Genomic DNA, 18,518 nt, shown 5'->3' with positions numbered 1-18,518 from the left:
GAATTGTATCATTTTTAATTTCATTTGCCCTTAATCACCCTCCAACTAACCCAGCCTGGCCTGACTCGGTGCCCCCCCCCGCAGGGCTGGCGAGTGCTCCTCCGTGCAAGGCAAACAAAACCTGGGGGTCAGACACCAGCATCGCAGGGAAGATGGATGCTCATGCATAGATGCCAGTTTGTTCTCCTTACTAGCGCTCTTTTTGGAATTATGATCGTAATGAACCTATTTCAGTCAAGGACTTGTTGCTGTCCTCCTCTGCACGTGTACCGGCTACCTTGCCAGTGACTGCGGGCAGCACTTGGCTCTGCTGTGGGAACGTAGGTTCCTTCAGCTGAATCTCTCTTAAAATGCCCTCCATGGTCCAGGGTGTCCTTTGCTTCTGTGTTATCTCACAACACAAGTTTTAACTGTGGCCACTGAATTTCTAGTTAGGATACAACTGCTGAGAGCTTTTCAGAAAGTAAATGAAGTTAGTAAGAGAATCTAAAATCTTATGAAATAATAAGAAATGAGCTGAGAACTGAATATGACAAAGACAATAATACTGAAAGCATTAAATTGCTTTTATGTTTTAAAACTGGAATTAACAGATGGGAATGAAAGAGGAAGAGGCAGAAGTGGCCGGCGCCTTTCTCGGTCCAGGTCTGTCCCGAGGCACAGCGGGCAGAGCAGCCCTGGCCAGGCGCAGGATGGCACTGGGCACCACCAGCACGCAGGTCCAGCAGCCGGGGCAGGTGCTGTGCCTCCCTGCCCAGGGCTTCTGCTCTCTGCCAGCTGCCATGGGTTTTACACCGGGGCGCAAATGGAAATGCCTGTGCTGCAGCAGGACCAGAGGGATTGACCTGCACGTCCACATTTATACCTACATGCATGTAGGGCATATATCTGTATGTATGATATAGATACACCCTAATAAATGACCTCACGTTACTCTGATTTTGGTGCCTTTCCTAGGATGCCGGCAGTGGGACGGGCTCCCCCTCACTCCCGAGGAGCTGCAGACGAGGCCACACAACCGCTTGTGGTGGTGACTGACACACAGAAGAGATTAAAGGAAGGAACAGATGAAGCTTTACAAGGGTTTCAAGATCAGATCAATGCAAATTCCACCAAAACCTAGCACTGAAGAAAACCTTAGCATTCAAATCCATATCCAGAAATTCTGGGCAAAATCCCTGACTCTATGGAGTTCACAGTGGTGGAGTCTGGCCAACAAAGAAATGAAGAATACCAAACAGCCTTCTCCTTGGAACTAAGCTACTGAAGAAAAAAACACTAAGGAAAATGTGATTTTCTAGTATTGCCTCAGAGTTGATTTATTCCTGATATAAAACTAAACTTCGCAATGATATGTTCATGCATTATTCTAGATGGCAGTGTAAATCAACTGAGACTGCAGTCAGTAAAGTTGTTATTGCCATCTCTAAAAATCCTACACTGTAGAAAAGATTCAAAAAATTATTAATATTTCCTATATTCACATGTGCTGTGCTTCTCAGGAAGGCACACACATGGAGGTTTTGAAAATCAAAATAGAGCCATTCTATGGTTTCAAATAGTCCAAAACTCTGGTGATAGAGATTAATCTCTGCTGCAATGGTTTTTCTCCATGGTTTTGTGCCATCTAAAAATGGTGGAGAGCATCACCTTCCCAGTGTTGGAGATGAGAGAACTGGGGTGCTGGAGCATCCTGGTGGGAAACCCTGTCCTGCTCCAGTCCTGCTCCACCCTCTGTGGCCCCACAGAACTCGCAATGTCACACAAAAGAAAATGGGGCAATTTTTTAATGCCGAGAAGTCATTTGTTCCACTAAGGCAAATTATATTTGCATTCCACCCAGGAATATTTCAATACCGAATTGGATACTTGCAAGGAGCGGCTGCTGCTGCACACCCGCACCATTTCTCTCTCCCGGCAGCAGTTGAATCAATTCCTGCCGGCGAAGCGCTGGGGTTCCCGTGTCCGCGCTGCCAGGTACCGCTGCCGTTACTGACGGCGACGTGCATGCACACGCACACCCACAAGCAGCTCATGCTCGTGGCAATTTACTCCCCGTGAAGTGCTGCCTGGTTACCATCACGGCAGAGCCATCTCCTCCTCCTTGCCGCCGGTGAGCACCCAGGCAAGCTCTAATCCCCACAGACCACGGGAGCCGAGCCGGAGCAGCAGTGAACAGGAGTTGCTTTGTTTGTGCTGACTTGGGTAAGCAAAATATTATTTTCTTCATAGCCATTTGCTTTTCCTGTCTGTTCCGTGCAGTGAAGCAGGTGGGATTCTGGCTAACCTGTTTTTTTTAAAATGAATTTTATCTAGTAACAGGAAAACACCGGAGGACTTCTCTGCACAGACTGTTAGTCTAGTATCCTACAGCACTCACGTTATATTTAGCAATTTCATAGAAAGCTGCCTTCTGACATTTTACTTCAAAAGTATTTTAAGGAATCTGAAATATTTGTAATGAAGATTGTGGGTTTGCAAGTGTTCATCAAGGACTACTAAGTTAACACACTGCTTTTGAATTGATGGAATGGTGGGATGAAAACAAGATGTTTAATGTGGGTTTAATGGTGAGCTCATGTTTTCAATTTCTTGTTCTTTTGTCCCTGAACACAGAGGCTAGCCTGGCAGTTAATTCATTCACATGCAGATTGCTTGTTTTGGTGTATTTTTTAAAGCAAACCCCTTTGACTTTGTATTGTCCTTTTTTTCTGTAAACTTCTTTCTAATTCTAAAGGCAAAATCATGAAAGCAGCATGTATCTTCCCCCTCCACATGTAACTTTGTCACAAGACTATTAATCATGTCTTACAATAATTTTGCTAATGCAGTATATCCATTCAGAAGCAGAGTGTCTGTCTGCAGATGGATTTGTTACTGTGCGATATGAAAGCGGAACAAATTTCTTCAGGAAATATTTAAGCAAGGTCATAATAACATTCATTACATTCTAAGTGATGATGTGTCATTTGCTGGATCAGGCAGAGTATAGCAGCAGTTACGTTTATTGACTTAGTCTGTAGAAGAGCTCAAAGGTTAGACATTAATATTGAAACTATTTACTACTTTCAGCATATACTCATCAGATTGAAGTCCTGCATGTTGCTTAATCTATTATGATGGGGAAGAGGGAAGCTAAACAAATTAAACCAATGTTATGTACTTCATTTTAATCTCCAAAGGTCTTTACCTACATTAATTAATAAGCGTTTCCATTTTATTATGCAATCTTAACACACTACTGTTCTTGCACTGTCGAAAGGTGAATGGGCAAAAGGGCGAACACAGACCCTTCTCTAGATTAGGTGTTTAAAATAATGTATTTTTTAAGTGCACATTGGGTATGCTCTGTCTGTGCATCCCACTGCTGTGGCTGGAAGACATGCCCACCAAGCCAGGGGTGATGCACATGGGAACGGGGTGACAGGATGGATCTGACAGACGAAGTATGTCAGGAGCGTGATGGAAGTGCGCAGACGGGCACATCATATGGCAGGAAAACCTGACAGTCCAAGCACCAAGTCTGTTTGCCCAACTTTTGTTTTGATGTTTTCTATTCCTGGGGAAAGTAAAGCTTCTTCAACTAAGCGAGTAGATACATTAAACCCCATTTACCCATATGCTGTGTACCAGCACCAAGAAAGATCAGGACATTTTTGGGCCAGAGCCTGCATAAATAACAAAAACCAGACAACAAACATATCAAACATTGCATTCTCACAAACTGCTGCAAAGTGCAACAAGTGGCTTAACCAGATCGAGAGACAAAGTAAAGGTGAGTTCCCAGAGCCTGCATCAGGAAAGTCACAGGTCTCATAATCCCATAATCACGGCTGGACCGAGAGACCTCTGCGTCCTGCACCAAGCCCCTTTGCAAATCCTCTCCCACGTATCAAAAGAGGAGAAAGTATTGAGAAGAGTGTGATCCAATGTGAGGAAGGAGGAAGGTGGGCAAGTATTCATCAACCGAGCATATATGCAGCTTTATATTTTAGGCAATTCAAACATTTCATTATTTTGCTCTCAAAATAGCAGCACTTACTCCCCTTCCTCGCAGAAAGGCAAGGGGAGGCAGGAAATGACTTGCTCATGATGGCACAGAAAAACTGAGAAAGCAGGAAATCAAATACACGTGTAGGGAGTCAGAGCTATTCATCCAGCCTTTCCTCCAGATATCAGCAAAACCAAATGCTGTACACAGAGAGCGACAGAAGGAGGAACTATAAGATGAACTGATGATTCACAGGAGACTAAAGAAAACACAATACTACCTTCCTTTAGAAGCAAAATCCATTTAAAAAAGAAACTTGTTGAATTCACAAGGAATTAAACTTGAGAATACTAGGGGAATCGAGCTTAAAGGAGCAAATATCGGGCAAATTTGACACTTGTACTCGAATGGGCCAAATTCACAAAAGTGAGCGTAGACGGCTCCACTGTCACCTCTGCCCTCATGCCTGCTGCACGGTCCAGCCTCCCCAGGAGGCATTTCTCTGCACCGCGCTGCTCTCGGGCTGCCCCCCCAGAGCTGGGGCCAACTGGGCTGTGCTTCAGCACAGGGACTGCACGGGAACGGAGACTAAAATACTGTTTGTTCCTGGGGCCAGGCTGACCTACTTTTTTTTTTTTTTTACTTCATATTCTTTGTTTGATGGTAGGATGGGAAAGAAACAGAGAGGTCATCTGAATTTTATCCATCATTCAACACCACACTGGCATCATGCATTCGCTATTTATTTAAAGTGGATAAAACTCACCTTCCACCAGCAGCTGAATGCCTCTGCTGAAAATTCTTTTTTTGTGATCCAGATCTGTAGAGATTTGGGATGGGCAGATAACTGCAAAAGAAGACTTCATTTGGGGGCTCAAAATATTGGCAGAAAGGTTTCTGCTAATTCATCAGCATTTTTCTGAAGAACTTTTGATCTTCACTGATTCTAAACAGCAAGATATGGCTGGTTTTTGTAAGGAGTTGTATTTCTAGGAGTTACACATGCATCAGAATCCAGAAGGTAAATAAAGGTCAAGTGCACACTGGCCTGTGGTGATTTTATGGACTGAAGCCTTCAGGTGTTTACAACTGAGTCAATTTTGTTTTCAATAATGTTAAATTAACTTTTTAAAAAATCGTGTCAAGGAGCTCAAAACCCTGAAACCATGCTAATTAAGGAGATAAACTAAGTTCAGGAGGAATTCAATATCTAAGCTGTCTGTCATAAAACAAGATCTTTCAGCTTTTTCTCTGCTTTAATACTTCTGCCTTTTCCAAATGCTTGTTTTTACACAAAAGATTGTGCTTTGTCTTTCGAAGGCTCAGCTGTGTCTCACAGGCTTTGGGGCAGCCGTTCCTGCTCTCAAGAAGCGCCATGTTCCACGTACCAAGGGGATGCTTCATGTGACAAGCGTGCTGCTGTCAACACCCAAGCCCCTGCTGCCTGGGGATATTTTCAGTGCATTTCTTTTGTATCCTGATAGTGTTGACAAGCCACTTTTTAAAATTTTTTTTTCTAGTCTCAGGGCTTCTTTCTCACCTTCCAGGATACTTCTAGGTCTGTAACGTTAGACCTGATCTTATTAAGAGTGCTTAGATGTTTGTATAGCATTTCACACCTCCCAGACCTTGTGCAAGCTCTAATTCTCCCACCGCTCTGGTGAGCTCCCTCCAGGCTGACAGCGTTACTTTCTGTATTACAGCGGTGCTGCCCAGCCTGCACTCTAAAGAGCTTAGCAGTGGGGGACTGAGACCTGACCAAGGTCAAGCCGCCCGTGAGCGGCAGCGTGTGTTTCAGACATGCGGATCAGCCGGGAGTCCCGTGGCTGCATTTATCAACAGACCAGATTTCTTGCAGTTACATCCTCCAACGCCGATAACACATGCTTAGCCGCCGCCCCGCAGAGCAGGGGCGACTGCAGAAAGATGCATTTTCTGCGAGCCGCTCTCACCGTCCCCTGCACGCCGAGCGGGTGGGGGGGACTGCAGGCGGGGACCACTTGCTGCAAGTCTGCAGTACGGACGCCCCATCAGGGCAGGGCACTAAAAGCTGGGCACCCCTTCGCCTCGGCAGCGGCCTCCCGCCAGCCGGCACCGTGGCATCGCAGCCCTGCAAGAAAAAGGCAACGGGAAGGTTATGACTCAGAGCAAAAGCAGTCTGTCAATTAACAAAAATTAAAGATGACAGCAGCGCAAACTCTACAAGACAGATCAACAAAATGTTTTATATCAATTCCCCTCCCTGCAGTCATGAGCTCTTTAAACTATTTATTATTTGAGCGATAAAGCAGCTCAGCTGAAATCCATCTTCATCGCTAGTTGTACCTAACTTTTAATCCAGGAAGTCATGGATGCTTTGGTTAAAATTAGCAACCATTCAGCAGGGCTTTTTTAACCACTAAATATGTAGCACAATATAAACATTTGTAATTGCCAACACGCGCTAAATGAGTATACTGACAAGAGAGTATTACCATATGGTCACCGGCTCCTACCCAGCTGATCTGGTATTACGCTGCACTGACGGCTGGAGCGGGACGCAGCGGCAGGGACATGGTCAGCACGAACAGTTGTGAGTAGCAAGAGCAGCACAAAATTTCACATGCTTGAAAAGTCTGACTCCTCCGACCCAGTAAACACCATTCATGGCATCCTGAATCCTGCTGGCTCCTGGGTAGTCCCATTGTTCACATGAGCACCTGCCACATCAGTCACCTCTCCTCCTCCTCTTCCTCACAGCGCTCCCTGCTTCCACTCTGGAGGAGATGGGTCGTAAGGAAGAGGATGACAGCAGCTCCTGGAAGAAACAGACGAGCAACATCCGAAAAACATTCATTTTCATGGAGGCCCTGGGATCGTAAGTACCACAGCTGCTCTCCAGACAGGGCCACCTCTAGATACTGGCTTCCCAGCCCAGGGCAGCGACTCCCTTCCCAGCACTGGCCAATGTCACAAGAAAACGGCTCCCTCTGAGACAGGCACCAGTCTCCAGGTGAGGGCTGGGAGCCCCACCACTGCTGCGTGGTTGCTGCTGGTGCTCTGGTTCATGGCTAATGCTTGCCAAGCGGCACCGAAGCAGCTCCTTCCCACCCAGCCCCGCGGCACGGCTCCGGGTCAGCTCTGCCCTCTCCTCCTTTCCCTCTAAGCCTGCATGGCAGCTTAGTTAAGTTTTTGCTCTTTTCCTGCTGAGCACACTGGTCTGCTGCTGCTGCAAGGCCAAGCAAGGTCAAGGGATGGCTCTGAGAGAGGTATTATAATAATAAGTTGTATATTTAGCTCACAAACCCTGACTCAGTTGAGGGATGAAACAAGAACAAGGATGTTCAAGTTGTACGTTACTTCTCTGTGAGTTAACAGCTTAATTTGCCTATTCATGTGAATCAGATGAGAAAACATTTCCAAGGTGGCGGAGGAGGAATTAGATTACCTCCACCAGCGAGTTCTGTCATGGCCAAATTTTCTGTGACTTTAGAACCCACAGCAAAGCTCCCAAAATACAGCTACTCCAGAGCCTGGCGAGGTTTTAAATTATCATGTACCTCGTCAGCCTTAGAAATTAGTTAAATTATACAGCAGCGTTTTCTAAAGGAATGAGGTTAGAAAAAGCTTTGTTCTCTCCTAGCCAACTTGTTGATTCATCATTTTTTAATAAGGGGCATAATTATTATAAACTGTTTGGGACAGATATATAGAACAGATGCCCCAGCATCTGATTTGTAGGTTGTTCATTTCCTACTATTATATTAATAGGAAAACTTAGCATTAGAAATTGGGATTTTTTCCACATGCACTGCTTCATCTAGCTGAAGACTATAATTGAAGATCTGGGACCTAAAACTACCTGGAAACTTACTATCACCTTCCCCCAGCATCCACAACTGTTGAACTAGGGACCTTAGCAAGGAAGTCCCTGCCTATTCCCTGAGAGCTCTTGGGAACTTGAAAGGTATTTCCACAAAACAGCCTTCGGAGTTTACATGCATAAAAGGAGGAAAATGTGTGAAACAAAGAAAAGGTCCCAACACCACCTGCTTTTTGCACCAGAAGAGAGAATACTGTTACATATAATTTACTGGGTGAAACAAAGATTCGAATTCATCTATGGGAAGGGATGCCTTCCCAAAAATCTATGGGTTTTTTTGTTTGGGGTTTTTTGTTGGTTTGGGGTTGTTGGTTTTTTTCCTTGCTAGGAACCAGTGCTGGCACAGCCCAGTTCCTCACGACCCCAATGGTTTTGCACATTGCTTCTGCAGCACCCAGGGGCCCGCTGGAAGAGGAGGACAGCAGAGTGGAGCGAGGAGCTGCCTTCGGCTCCGGCTCTCCCCTGCGTCATCTCCGGCTGCCACTTGCTAACAAAGACACACGAGCAAAGCGCCGCATGCCAGATGGGTACGGCTCCGTGCTCAGCCAATCTATCTGCACAGCATGCTGGATTCTTTGTTTAGTGGATTACAGGAGATACAGGTTTTCTGCCCTTATTTATTGGGTTTGCCATAATAGCGTCCCAAGCAAGAAGGTGCTTTCACTGCGCTCACCTTCCTTGCTCTGCCCTCCAGCTCCCTGCAGGGCTTTGCAGACTCAGTGGCAAGTTCCATTTAACTGCCATCAATTAATCTGTTGCTCATTTGATGAAGATTATTGAGGACTGACCTGACAAAGTATGCACTGTCACTGTCTCGAGACACGTGTTCAGCTGCCTAAGACAAACCTTTAACAGGATTGTGAGCTTTAGGCATGTTATAAATACCTGCTCATCGCCGCACTGGGCTGAACCCTTATCAGGAATGTACAAGACACTCATTGTCACTAAGGGTACACACGTATTAGAGGTCTCTGCAGAAAGAAAAACACATTAGATGCTGAATGAAAATATTAACTGAGGTTATCCAGTTATTTTGCACTTTAGATAGACAGAACATTGTTGATTTACCCAAACTGCAACATAAGTGGGCTCTCCTCACTGTAATTAGGCTATCTCAGTCCTCAGGGCAATGCTGACCAGGGAAAGTGAAGGACTACTTTAAGACGATGGAGGCTTTGAGGAAGCATGATTTATATTAAGCAGGAATTTGGCCCTGTTAGAGTGGAGGCTGTTGAGGTCTTTCCACGGGGGGTTGTTAACCCCAGCGAGCACTCAAGCTGCCGACCACCCCATTAGTGAGGTAGTCATCGATAGAGCCCCTCAGCTGGGCTTGCACTTAGCCCAGGAAAATCCTCCCAGTCCCAATGGATTCAAGTGGAAAGGTTCCTTGAAAGGCAGCGAGCCATGAGTCCACAGACGGTCCTTCCTCCTGCACCCACCTGAGGCACGTGCCGAAAGCCGTGTTTGCCATCTGCCTCCCCGGAGCTGTGCTCTGAACCCGGCACGGCTGAAGTTCACCCATAGCTTGGCACATGCAGGAGCAAAACACTTGACTGTCTTTACAGATGGTCCCGAAGAATGTGATTTAATTTCATGGCAGGGGCCTTTTTTGTCCGCTACCTCAACACAGCTTCACGATGAACTATGCAAAAATAACCTTTTCTCTACAAACAGAAAATTGTGCATAATATTGCATTGAATATCCTAAGTTTGGGGCTGATGGAGATGTAGTTCTAGCTTTACAATCAGCACCCACCTAGAGTTAAATTACTACTATATTTTTTTTTCTTGCAATTTCCTTTCTCTCTGTAAGTATCCTTCCAGTTCACAGCAGCAGCATCTACTGAAATACAACTTCTTCTCTTCTCTGCAGAGGTGCCTTTTCAGAAGTTTTCCTAGTGAAGCAAAGAAGCACTGGCAAGCTCTTTGCTCTGAAATGCATCAAGAAGTCTCCTCTCACAAGGGATAGCAGCTTGGAGAATGAAATAGCAGTGTTGAAAAAGTGAGCATATATACGTTGTAATGTCAAGTAGAACAAATGTCCTTTCCTAAGATGTGTGGCTCTACAGTAAGAATAATATAAAGAAAGAAGTATTTCTTTTTAAAGAATATATAAATATTACTGTGAATTAGTAATTAGTAAAGTTTCTTCTCTCATTCCTCGGCTGGGTTTGTAACCCCAACACAGCCATACCGCCCCAGATCTGTGGAAGGCAATAGGTAGAAGCAGAACAGTACACAGGGAAAGAAGAACTAGGGCCAATACTTTTGCCATCCAAGTAACACGCCTGATGCAGAGCAGGCAGCTGCTTATAAACGAAGGGTCTGGTCCTCTGCTGTTGGTGCCTGGTGCTCCAAAGGGAGTTTTCAGTGGCGTCAACGATCCTCTGCCACACAGGGCAAGGGAGATCAGCCACAAAACAGGCCAGTGAACTTTCACTGGTGATTAAAGCAAGGTGACTGTTGGGTTTTCCACTTGAAAAGCCACTTTTGTCCTTGCCAGGTTTGTTTCTGACCCACGTTTATCTTTGCAGAATAAAGCACGAAAACATCGTCACTTTAGAAGATATTTATGAAAGCACAACCCACTTCTACCTGGTCATGCAGCTGTAAGTATCAAGCAGAGCCATTTCTTCATGGGCCACAGAGGAAGAAGAGTGGCAGGACCAGGGTGATGCATCATATTTCAGTACCTACACACCAGAGTCCCTCATGTGTAAAAGTTGCATGCACAGGAGCCATTCAAACACCCCTCACTAATGAGGCGAGAGCCGCATGGTTTGAACTAACCTGGACATTTCTCATGCTGTCTTGGCCTATGCTCGTTTCCGCAGCAAGTTTCTAAACCAAGATTAGGATCTATTTATGCAAATTAATTCATCACAGTTTAGCAGGGCAGAGACAGAAGTATTTCTAATTAAAGCTGTGCCATGCAGGGTTTCTAGAAATGAAAATGGGCAACATGTCAGCTGCAGAGAAAGCAGCTCACTGCGGGCATCAGCTCTGAGCACCCGGCTGCTACTGCTAACTTGCAAATTTAGCTAAAGGAAGCAATCACACAAAAACATATACCGGCTTGTGTAGCTTCTGTATCCTGCCCGCAGTGGTGGATGCCTGCGGCTCAGACCTGCTGGGAGTTGTTGCCTCGTAACCTTACCCAAATTTCCTAGGTTTACCAGTAATGCTTACTGACACCCTGAAATTGCATTCAAGAGCATCCATCAGCCTCGGTCTCACAAAAACTGCTACCCAAGCAACAGTTCTGCTGTAGGTAGAGTTGTAAAAAGACCAGAAAATTAGCTGGCCTAACACAAAAGCATGATTAGCTTTGTTTAACCTTTTTTTTCCCAGTCTTTTTCTTTCTGAACTACCATTTCCACAGGGTATCTGGGGGAGAGCTGTTTGACCGAATTTTAGAACGGGGCGTTTACACCGAGAAAGACGCAAGTGTGGTGATCCACCAGGTCCTGACAGCAGTGAAGTACCTCCACGAAAACGGAATAGTTCACCGCGACTTGAAGGTGAGACCTGTCCTGCAGCAGCAGCAGCGCCTCGGGGAGCTGGCGTGACTGCAGGCTTTACTGGCTCTGCCCCATGACTTTCTGTTGTTCCCTTCTGGCTTTCGACCATAAATTTCAACCTCTGACCACTTTGTGTTCACAGCCTGAAAACCTTCTTTACCTTACTCCTGAAGAGAACTCCAAAATCATGATCACAGACTTCGGCTTGTCTAAAATGGAACAGAATGGCATCATGTCCACTGCCTGTGGGACTCCAGGATATGTTGGTAAGCCAAGGATCAGGAATGGGCTTGTGCTGGTGGGCCGTCTGGAAAAAAGCTTGTACACGTACAATACGTTGCCTAGCAGAAAGGAAAAAAAACCCAAACCATAATTACATTAACAACAACATGTTACTCACAGATGCACTATGTGGACGACATAAAGACTGGATTACAGATGAGTTTAGAGACTGCAAAATCCCAGAATGTTTAAAAGTTTGAAGAAAAGGAAAATTTTAAGAGCAATATATTTCAGCATTAGTCATGTATTTATTGAAAAATTACAAAAATAATTTTAACACAACAGGATTTTGTTTAATGTCCACCAGGCTGCATTGGCTTGATCCACAGCTTACTGGTTAAAACCTCTGGATGCAGGCAGAAATTGTCAGTGGTTCTTTCCATTCAATGGCATAAAATAGATACAAAAAGCACAGACCAATCCAACTGGTAAATGGGGTTCGTACTGGCTGATTCTCTGCACTGGCCCCTCAGAGACCAAGTGTACAAGAAACTACTGCTTTTCCCAGTATTGGATAATTTACTATTGCTTGGAATTTTCATTTGGTTTTGCTGTTCTGCAGCCCCTGAAGTCCTTGCCCAAAAACCGTACAGCAAAGCTGTAGACTGCTGGTCCATTGGAGTCATCACCTATATTCTGTGAGTAAGAGCAAACAGCATCCCACTTGCTTTTCCATGAGTTTCCCAACTCCTCCATCACTTCATACACCTCTGCAGAGCGGCAGTGCAAGTGGAGGCGATACTGGACCTCCCATTTTGCTGCGGGAACACAGCAGCGCTGTATTCTTCCTTTGCATAGATTCACTAGACCACAGAAATGAAAGGGATGTGGGGAATCAAGTACTGGAGCAGAGATGAAAGGAATCACATTTTCTCTATTATGTGCCTCATCCTATGCTTTGTTTTTTTCAGTTGCCTACAAATACCATTCAGTCTTCCTCGGTACTTTTTGTTTCATTTCCTCCCACACCATGCAGTTATGTACCAGCTGTGGCTTTGTCCTTTCGCTGCTGCAGTTAAGTTTTTAACTCTTTTCTGCAGCTTTACTGATACACTTAGATGTGAGTGTGGATGGATGGATAGAGCAGCCTCCTCTGTCACTCACTCACTTGCTCACTCGTGTTGCACGCGCGTGCCCAGCCTGGCCGGGCTGCGGAGGAGCCTGTGCAGACGTGGACAGCCCTGCTGAAGGACCGCTGGCTTTCTGCTCTGTTCCAGGCTGTGCGGGTATCCTCCTTTCTACGAAGAGACCGAATCCAAACTGTTTGAAAAGATTAAGGAAGGCTACTATGAGTTTGAGTCTCCGTTTTGGGACGATATCTCCGAGTCAGGTAAATCTCTGGCACTGGAAGTGCCGCGCTCCCTCCCACACGCTGCAATTCAGAGCCCTGCGTCCTGCGGGCACAAGCCTGCACTGGCCGAACCCCCACGCACCCCCAGCCCACCCCCCCAAATACCCTTCGCTTGCCTCAGCAGCGACGGGAAAGGATGAAGCGTTGAACTGAGTCACTCATGCAGCAGCAAACCCCCAGACGTGGGAACTGATTGCAGAGGCTCCCGGCACCACAGGAGCGGGGGTGATGACGCCAAAGCCAAGCTGCACTGGCAGAGTTTGGGGTACTTTGCATCCTGCCTGTAATGCAGCATCCTTGGCTGAAGTCTTTGTTAATGTAACCCTGATTTTCACAAACGATTAGCGAGATCAGAGGGGGCTTAGGGTTCCCTTGGAAGTAGGGGAACTCCAGGGTTTTTTCACCTTGCTTTTCTGTGTTCAGGTTTTTTTCTTCTTTTCCCATTTGCTTTTCTTCCCATCAAGTCACACATCCTTACAGCAACACAGCAACCCGTGTCAGCCACCAGACTAACCTGCTTGTGGAGCTCGCCTGCAGAGAGTTTACTGAAGTCAGCATCTTAGCAGCATATTTTGAACATCAGTCTTTTATACATACAAACAAAACTAGCAGGAGGTTTGTTAGGACTTAATAACAAACATCGCAATCCTCCCTGCAAAAGAAGAAAAAAAAAAAGAGGGATGTAAGTGCTCTTTAGGGCAACTTCTAAATCTGCTCAGTTTGCACTTTATGTTTTTTAGAGTTATTTTTTAGCTGAATAATTCAACTCAAATTCATGTAATCTAAGCGTGAAGTTTGGTACATCCCTCCCCAGTTAACATTTTTTCATCTGGAGCCCTTCACTGCAAATACCTCCCTTTAACGGAGTAATGAAGCGGTACAAACACCTCCTTCTTGGGGCTGACCTTTGTGATGTTTATCCACCAGCGTTTGCCATGTCCTATTAGGATCATATCTTGGAACAAGGAGAAAATAACCTTTTCTCTCTGTTTTTCCTCCTCTCCAAAACAGCCAAGGATTTCATCAGACATTTACTGGAGAAAAACCCAAACACGAGGTTTACCTGTGAAGAAGCCCTGCGGCACCCATGGTGAGCAGACCGGGGCCCTGGCAGTAGCTGGCGGCCACGGGGATTTACCAGCCTCCGCGTCTCGCTCCACGTGCTCAGTGGTAGCTGAGAACAGGGGTGTCTTCCCAGCCCCCGTTATTAACGTCACCGTCTGCCTCCGCGTGGCCCTGGGTGTTTCTTTTTTGTGTGCAAAGAAAGAAAATGATGAATAATTAAAGATGCAATTTGTGCATATTTGCCTCCATAAACAGAGGCAAAGAAGAAATCCCATCCTGAGCTTTTCCAAGCTTTGAAGTGTGTGTTTGTGTTACATTTTGTTGCTGTTTTTCCTTTGGGTTTAATTATTGCTGATTGAACGTACAAAGCAGTTAGTTGCCTCCAGAATGTGGAATGCCTTACAAATGCCATCTGCCTACGAGCCCATTTTCTTCTCTCCCCATCTGCAGGATTAATGGAAATACAGCCCTTCACCGTGACATATACCCATCTGTCAGTGCTCAGATTCAGAAAAACTTTGCAAAGAGCAAATGGAGGGTAAGTCGTTTGCTGGTGGGAGCCTAGAGCCATTTCACTAACAAATGCCAGTTGCTGCCATCTAGCAATAAGCAAGGCTTCAGCTGTGTGGGTAAGCACCCAAAAGCTGAGATCCTCCAAAGGCTGCCTGAAAATTGTATGCAGTTACTGTTTATAGTATGTTTGGACCAATATTCCCTGCTGCAATGCATACTGGTAGATTCACCACAAACATTGCACTATAGTGGCCTCGCCAAGAAAGCAAAGGGGAGGGAGAAAGGAACATTGCCTTTGTACTGAGGGAGAGAAATTGGTGCTCCATCAGCAGATCTTTTGGGGAGCTTAATCCAGCTTTTCCTTTCAGCCTCGAAGATAAATTGGTACTTCATTTACATCAAGAGTTTTAGTCAGAATTTAGGTGGAGAGAGGAATGCCATAGGAACCACGTGTACGACAGCATTTTAAATACTTACATTCAAAATTCAGCTCTAGTCTCCATTTCACACTGTGGGGTAATTTACAGCTGTTCCCCTGATTTCCTCACATAGAAGTGGTTGTAATCTTCAAAAGCATCAGCAGTTTGCACTCAATGGAAACCGCGGTGTTTATGCCAGGAACGAGCACATCCCACTTTCTATGTATTGTGCAAACAGACAGTCCGTGCTAGCCCGTACGGCAGTCCCCCCCCTGTGCACGCAGTCATCGCCGCAGGGGGACAGCCCCTTCGTCCCGCAGCACCCGCCCAGCTGGCATCACCAGGTGCTCACCATGGGCTTTTTGTCTTCTTCCCCAGCAAGCCTTCAACGCCGCAGCCGTTGTGCACCACATGAAGAAGCTCCACATGAACGGTCACGCGGCGGCTGAAAGCACCCTCCCCGTTGTACAAGTCTCAGAGGCATCCAGACCCAACACACCCATGGTGGGCACCCAACCAGCAACGCCAAACAAAGACAAGGACGCATCCCTCCCTCTGGTCCCCACAGAGAGCTGCCCAAACCGTCCCACTCAGCTGGAGCAAGACACCGGAATGAGAGAGGGAAAGCTGCAAAGCCAATTGGATAATGGACCGCTGCCCACGGGCAGCAGCCTGGTCCTGCCGGATAACCATAGCCCACCCACCAGAACTTCTTGTGGCTGCAGTCCAGCCTGCATGGGGCACGAGAAAACAAAGACGTCCTTCTGCTCTGAGACAGTGCTTCTTAAAAAATCTGCAAAATCCCAGTAGGTATCCAAGTCATTAACCATAACTTCCAATAAAGTATATGGGAATAACCATCTCTGGAAGGAGTTGCCTGGCACATAAGTTGCCAGGCCCAGGTGGAGGTAGAAAGGAGGGAGGAATAAGGACAGAAGCAAACCCTCTGACTGGCTGGAAAGCAGTGCCCAGCCAAGGGTTTCCATGCTCGTGCGAGCATCAGGTGAGGCACATTGCCCAGGCTGCGTGGCAAAGCTTGCAGTGAGCTGAGGCAGCAGGGCTCCCCTGCCGCACTCCATTGACTTGAGCATATTTGCTTTCCAGAAACTGAAATTGCCTGTGGTTGAAGCTGCTGATGCCAATTACTCAGCTGGTGCCAAGTGACTGGACCCTGCCTTTGCTGCAGCATTGACTCGCACCCAGCTCTGCTTTGCTTTCAGCAGCTGATGTTCTTTATATTAAAAATGCAATCTTGATTCACCTGCAGAATGATTGTAAATATTGCTATTTCTCTTTTTAATTCTTTCTCTTCCGATTCTTCCATTTCCAAGCAGTCATTTCAAATCAGAAGTTCTTGTTCCAATGAAAACCAGTAAACACTCTTCCCACTGTGGCACTGGGCAAACTGGAGTTTGTTTGATTATGTGATGAGGAGGCAGCCACCGGGCTCCCCACAGCGCCAGCGGTAAGTGGTCCACAATCCAATCACCAGCTGCTTTTAATTAATCCCATTACGGCATGAAAAAGGGAAAGGCACAAATAGCAAAGAATTGTACATGAAATAAATTGACTCACAGGTTTTTTTTCAGCAGAAAAAGCCTTAACTAAATAATCTTTCAAGGAAGAAATCATCTTTCAGCTTCCACTAAGGCTAGTCCAGTGACTCTGAATCCAACAGGCTTCACATTACAACAGGGTTGCCCAAGGAACATGTGAAAGGAAGCCAAGCGTGGACCTGTCATATCAAACTCTACAATTATTCAAAGCTACTCACTGGGAACCACAGTGGAACCAAACAGCTTCATCAGCTGGGATTAGGGCTTTTCAGCTGGGTCTTGGTTGTGACCATGAGCAAAGGGCTGCCAACAGGCTGCTGGTCCATGGCTGAGCATAGGCAGGACAGCTCTGCAGCCTGAAGGGCCGTTCCCTTTCACATATTCGGTCCAGGCTGGTCAGTTTAAGTTGCTTTGTTACCAGAGAGCAGAGCATGGAGATGTTCACTTTGTAGGTAAGCACAGTACAATCAGGAAAGTTTCATCCCGTTCGACCATAGCTTGGATTAATTCTGGACTACCTAAACTGTTATAATTTGCACCACATTATATATGAGCAGTAAGAAGTATTGCTATTAGATTCTGCAATAAAGAATATTCCTCAAAGGTGAGCATATGCTAGCATAGCTCTCCACAAAAGCTATATAAAGTGAGCTACCTCCTATCATCTTTTATGATACTCTGTACTGATAAGATTGTATGAACAGAACTGTAATATACAAAGGATTAATAGAAGAGACAAATGCAAGCAAGATCTACTATAGGCTCCAAAAAGGTCCATTCCAATGATTAGAGATGTAATAACCCTTTATAACTAAGACACACAAAGGGATCTAAGCTGTTCCTAACCCCCATGCTACTGCTTATTAACAAAGCACAGTTTGAAGGTAGCAGTCTAGTGAAACAAAGTTCAATCCTCTATTGAAATTCCCTCTCTTGCAGAAACAGAAGGGCTGTTTTACTCTTTTCTGCACTTCAAAGCCAGATATCAACAGTGCAAGGAAGAAACGAGGCTGTGTCCCGCCAGGAGCAGGCAGGCAGCAGCGTCTCAGAAAGCAGTGACTGACTGGTGACAAGCAGCACGTTCGTCCCAGGAATCCATCAATGCAGTGACCTCGGGGTGTTTCTGGATCGTTAAAGCTAGGAGAAGGCAAGGGAAAGTCTGAGGCTACTGCTAGCATATTCAGTGTATATTATCCATACAACATCGCTCAATGCTGTAAGCTTTTGTTTTCTGTATACTGTTTAGTTGTCCAATGCATAATAATTGCACTGCACAACGTAAATCCTATGAACCAAAGCCATGCAGAGTTTTACTCACTGGCAGATCAGTTATTTTTTACAATCTTCACCCTATCCACTACTTGGGTTTCAGTTAGTCCCTGGCTTTGGCACTCTGAAGTTCAGCATCCACCAGCTGCCCAGGCTGCACAGTTCTCACTTCAGCTACAAAAGGAGAGACAACCTGCTAGCAACCTCCATATGTCTGATAATAATCACAGCGAGGTCTAAGTTCCCTGCTTCCAAGTCTGTAATTGCACAATAAATACTTGCTTAATAAAGCTAAGTTTTGTTTTGTAAAGTGCCTCTTGGTTATTCATAGAAATTTGATGTGGAAACGGTCTATTAAGTCCCTTCTAAAGCATTCCCTGTGCATCTGCAGACCTTCTCCCTCTGGTATTCTTCTGGCAAAGCATTACATGGTAAATAAGCAGATTGTGGCAGAAAGTCAAACAAGACATTTGACTTCACCTTTGAGTATGAGATTGCGTTTCTCTTATTTGTATAAATATAGGTATGTTATATAGATATGATGGAGATAAAATTCTCCATTTCTGTGATCTGGTCATTTGAAGAAAGCTCTAGGATGGAAGTACTGAAGCCACAGCAAGTTTTAAGGATTAACTGCAGCACAGATAAAAAATTTTAAAAGACCCCACACGAGGGTTTTAATTTGAACA

General features: G+C 45.6%; 1 protein-coding gene across 2 annotated transcripts; it reads left to right on the top strand.

The window, feature by feature from the left end:
* The first annotated feature begins 1,928 nt into the window (after window positions 1-1,928).
* On the top strand, window positions 1,929-18,139 carry CAMK1G (calcium/calmodulin dependent protein kinase IG). 2 transcript variants are annotated; one of them, XM_009925566.2, is made up of 13 exons: window positions 1,929-2,205; window positions 6,731-6,848; window positions 9,727-9,855; window positions 10,388-10,462; window positions 11,236-11,374; window positions 11,517-11,640; window positions 12,219-12,294; window positions 12,874-12,986; window positions 14,019-14,097; window positions 14,523-14,610; window positions 15,383-15,810; window positions 16,339-16,469; window positions 17,500-18,139. In XM_009925566.2, exons 2-12 carry the CDS (start codon window positions 6,757-6,759, stop codon window positions 16,430-16,432), a joined length of 1,437 nt encoding a protein of 478 aa, XP_009923868.1. In that variant the 5' UTR covers window positions 1,929-2,205; window positions 6,731-6,756; the 3' UTR covers window positions 16,433-16,469; window positions 17,500-18,139. The 2 variants fall into 2 exon arrangements, with proteins under 2 accessions (XP_009923868.1, XP_069627987.1); XM_069771886.1 differs by having other exon boundaries at window positions 16,336-16,469.
* The last annotated feature ends 379 nt before the right edge of the window (window positions 18,140-18,518 follow it).

The sequence above is a fragment of the Haliaeetus albicilla genome, chromosome 26 (assembly GCF_947461875.1).
Source record: "Haliaeetus albicilla chromosome 26, bHalAlb1.1, whole genome shotgun sequence".
In the NCBI taxonomy this organism is placed as follows: domain Eukaryota; kingdom Metazoa; phylum Chordata; class Aves; order Accipitriformes; family Accipitridae; genus Haliaeetus; species Haliaeetus albicilla.
The sequence above is the reverse complement of the archived record's forward strand: the minus strand, read 5'-3'. Positions and strand labels throughout refer to the sequence as shown.

Coding starts and splice junctions, on each gene's coding strand:
- CAMK1G (XM_069771886.1), top strand. CDS start 6,757: ATGGGTCGTAAGGAAGAGGATGACAGCAGCTCCTGGAAGAAACAGACG. Junction 9,856..10,387: donor GAAATAGCAGTGTTGAAAAA/GTGAGCATATAT, acceptor TTATCTTTGCAG/AATAAAGCACGAAAACATCG. Junction 15,811..16,335: donor AAAAAATCTGCAAAATCCCA/GTAGGTATCCAA, acceptor TCCATTTCCAAG/CAGTCATTTCAAATCAGAAG.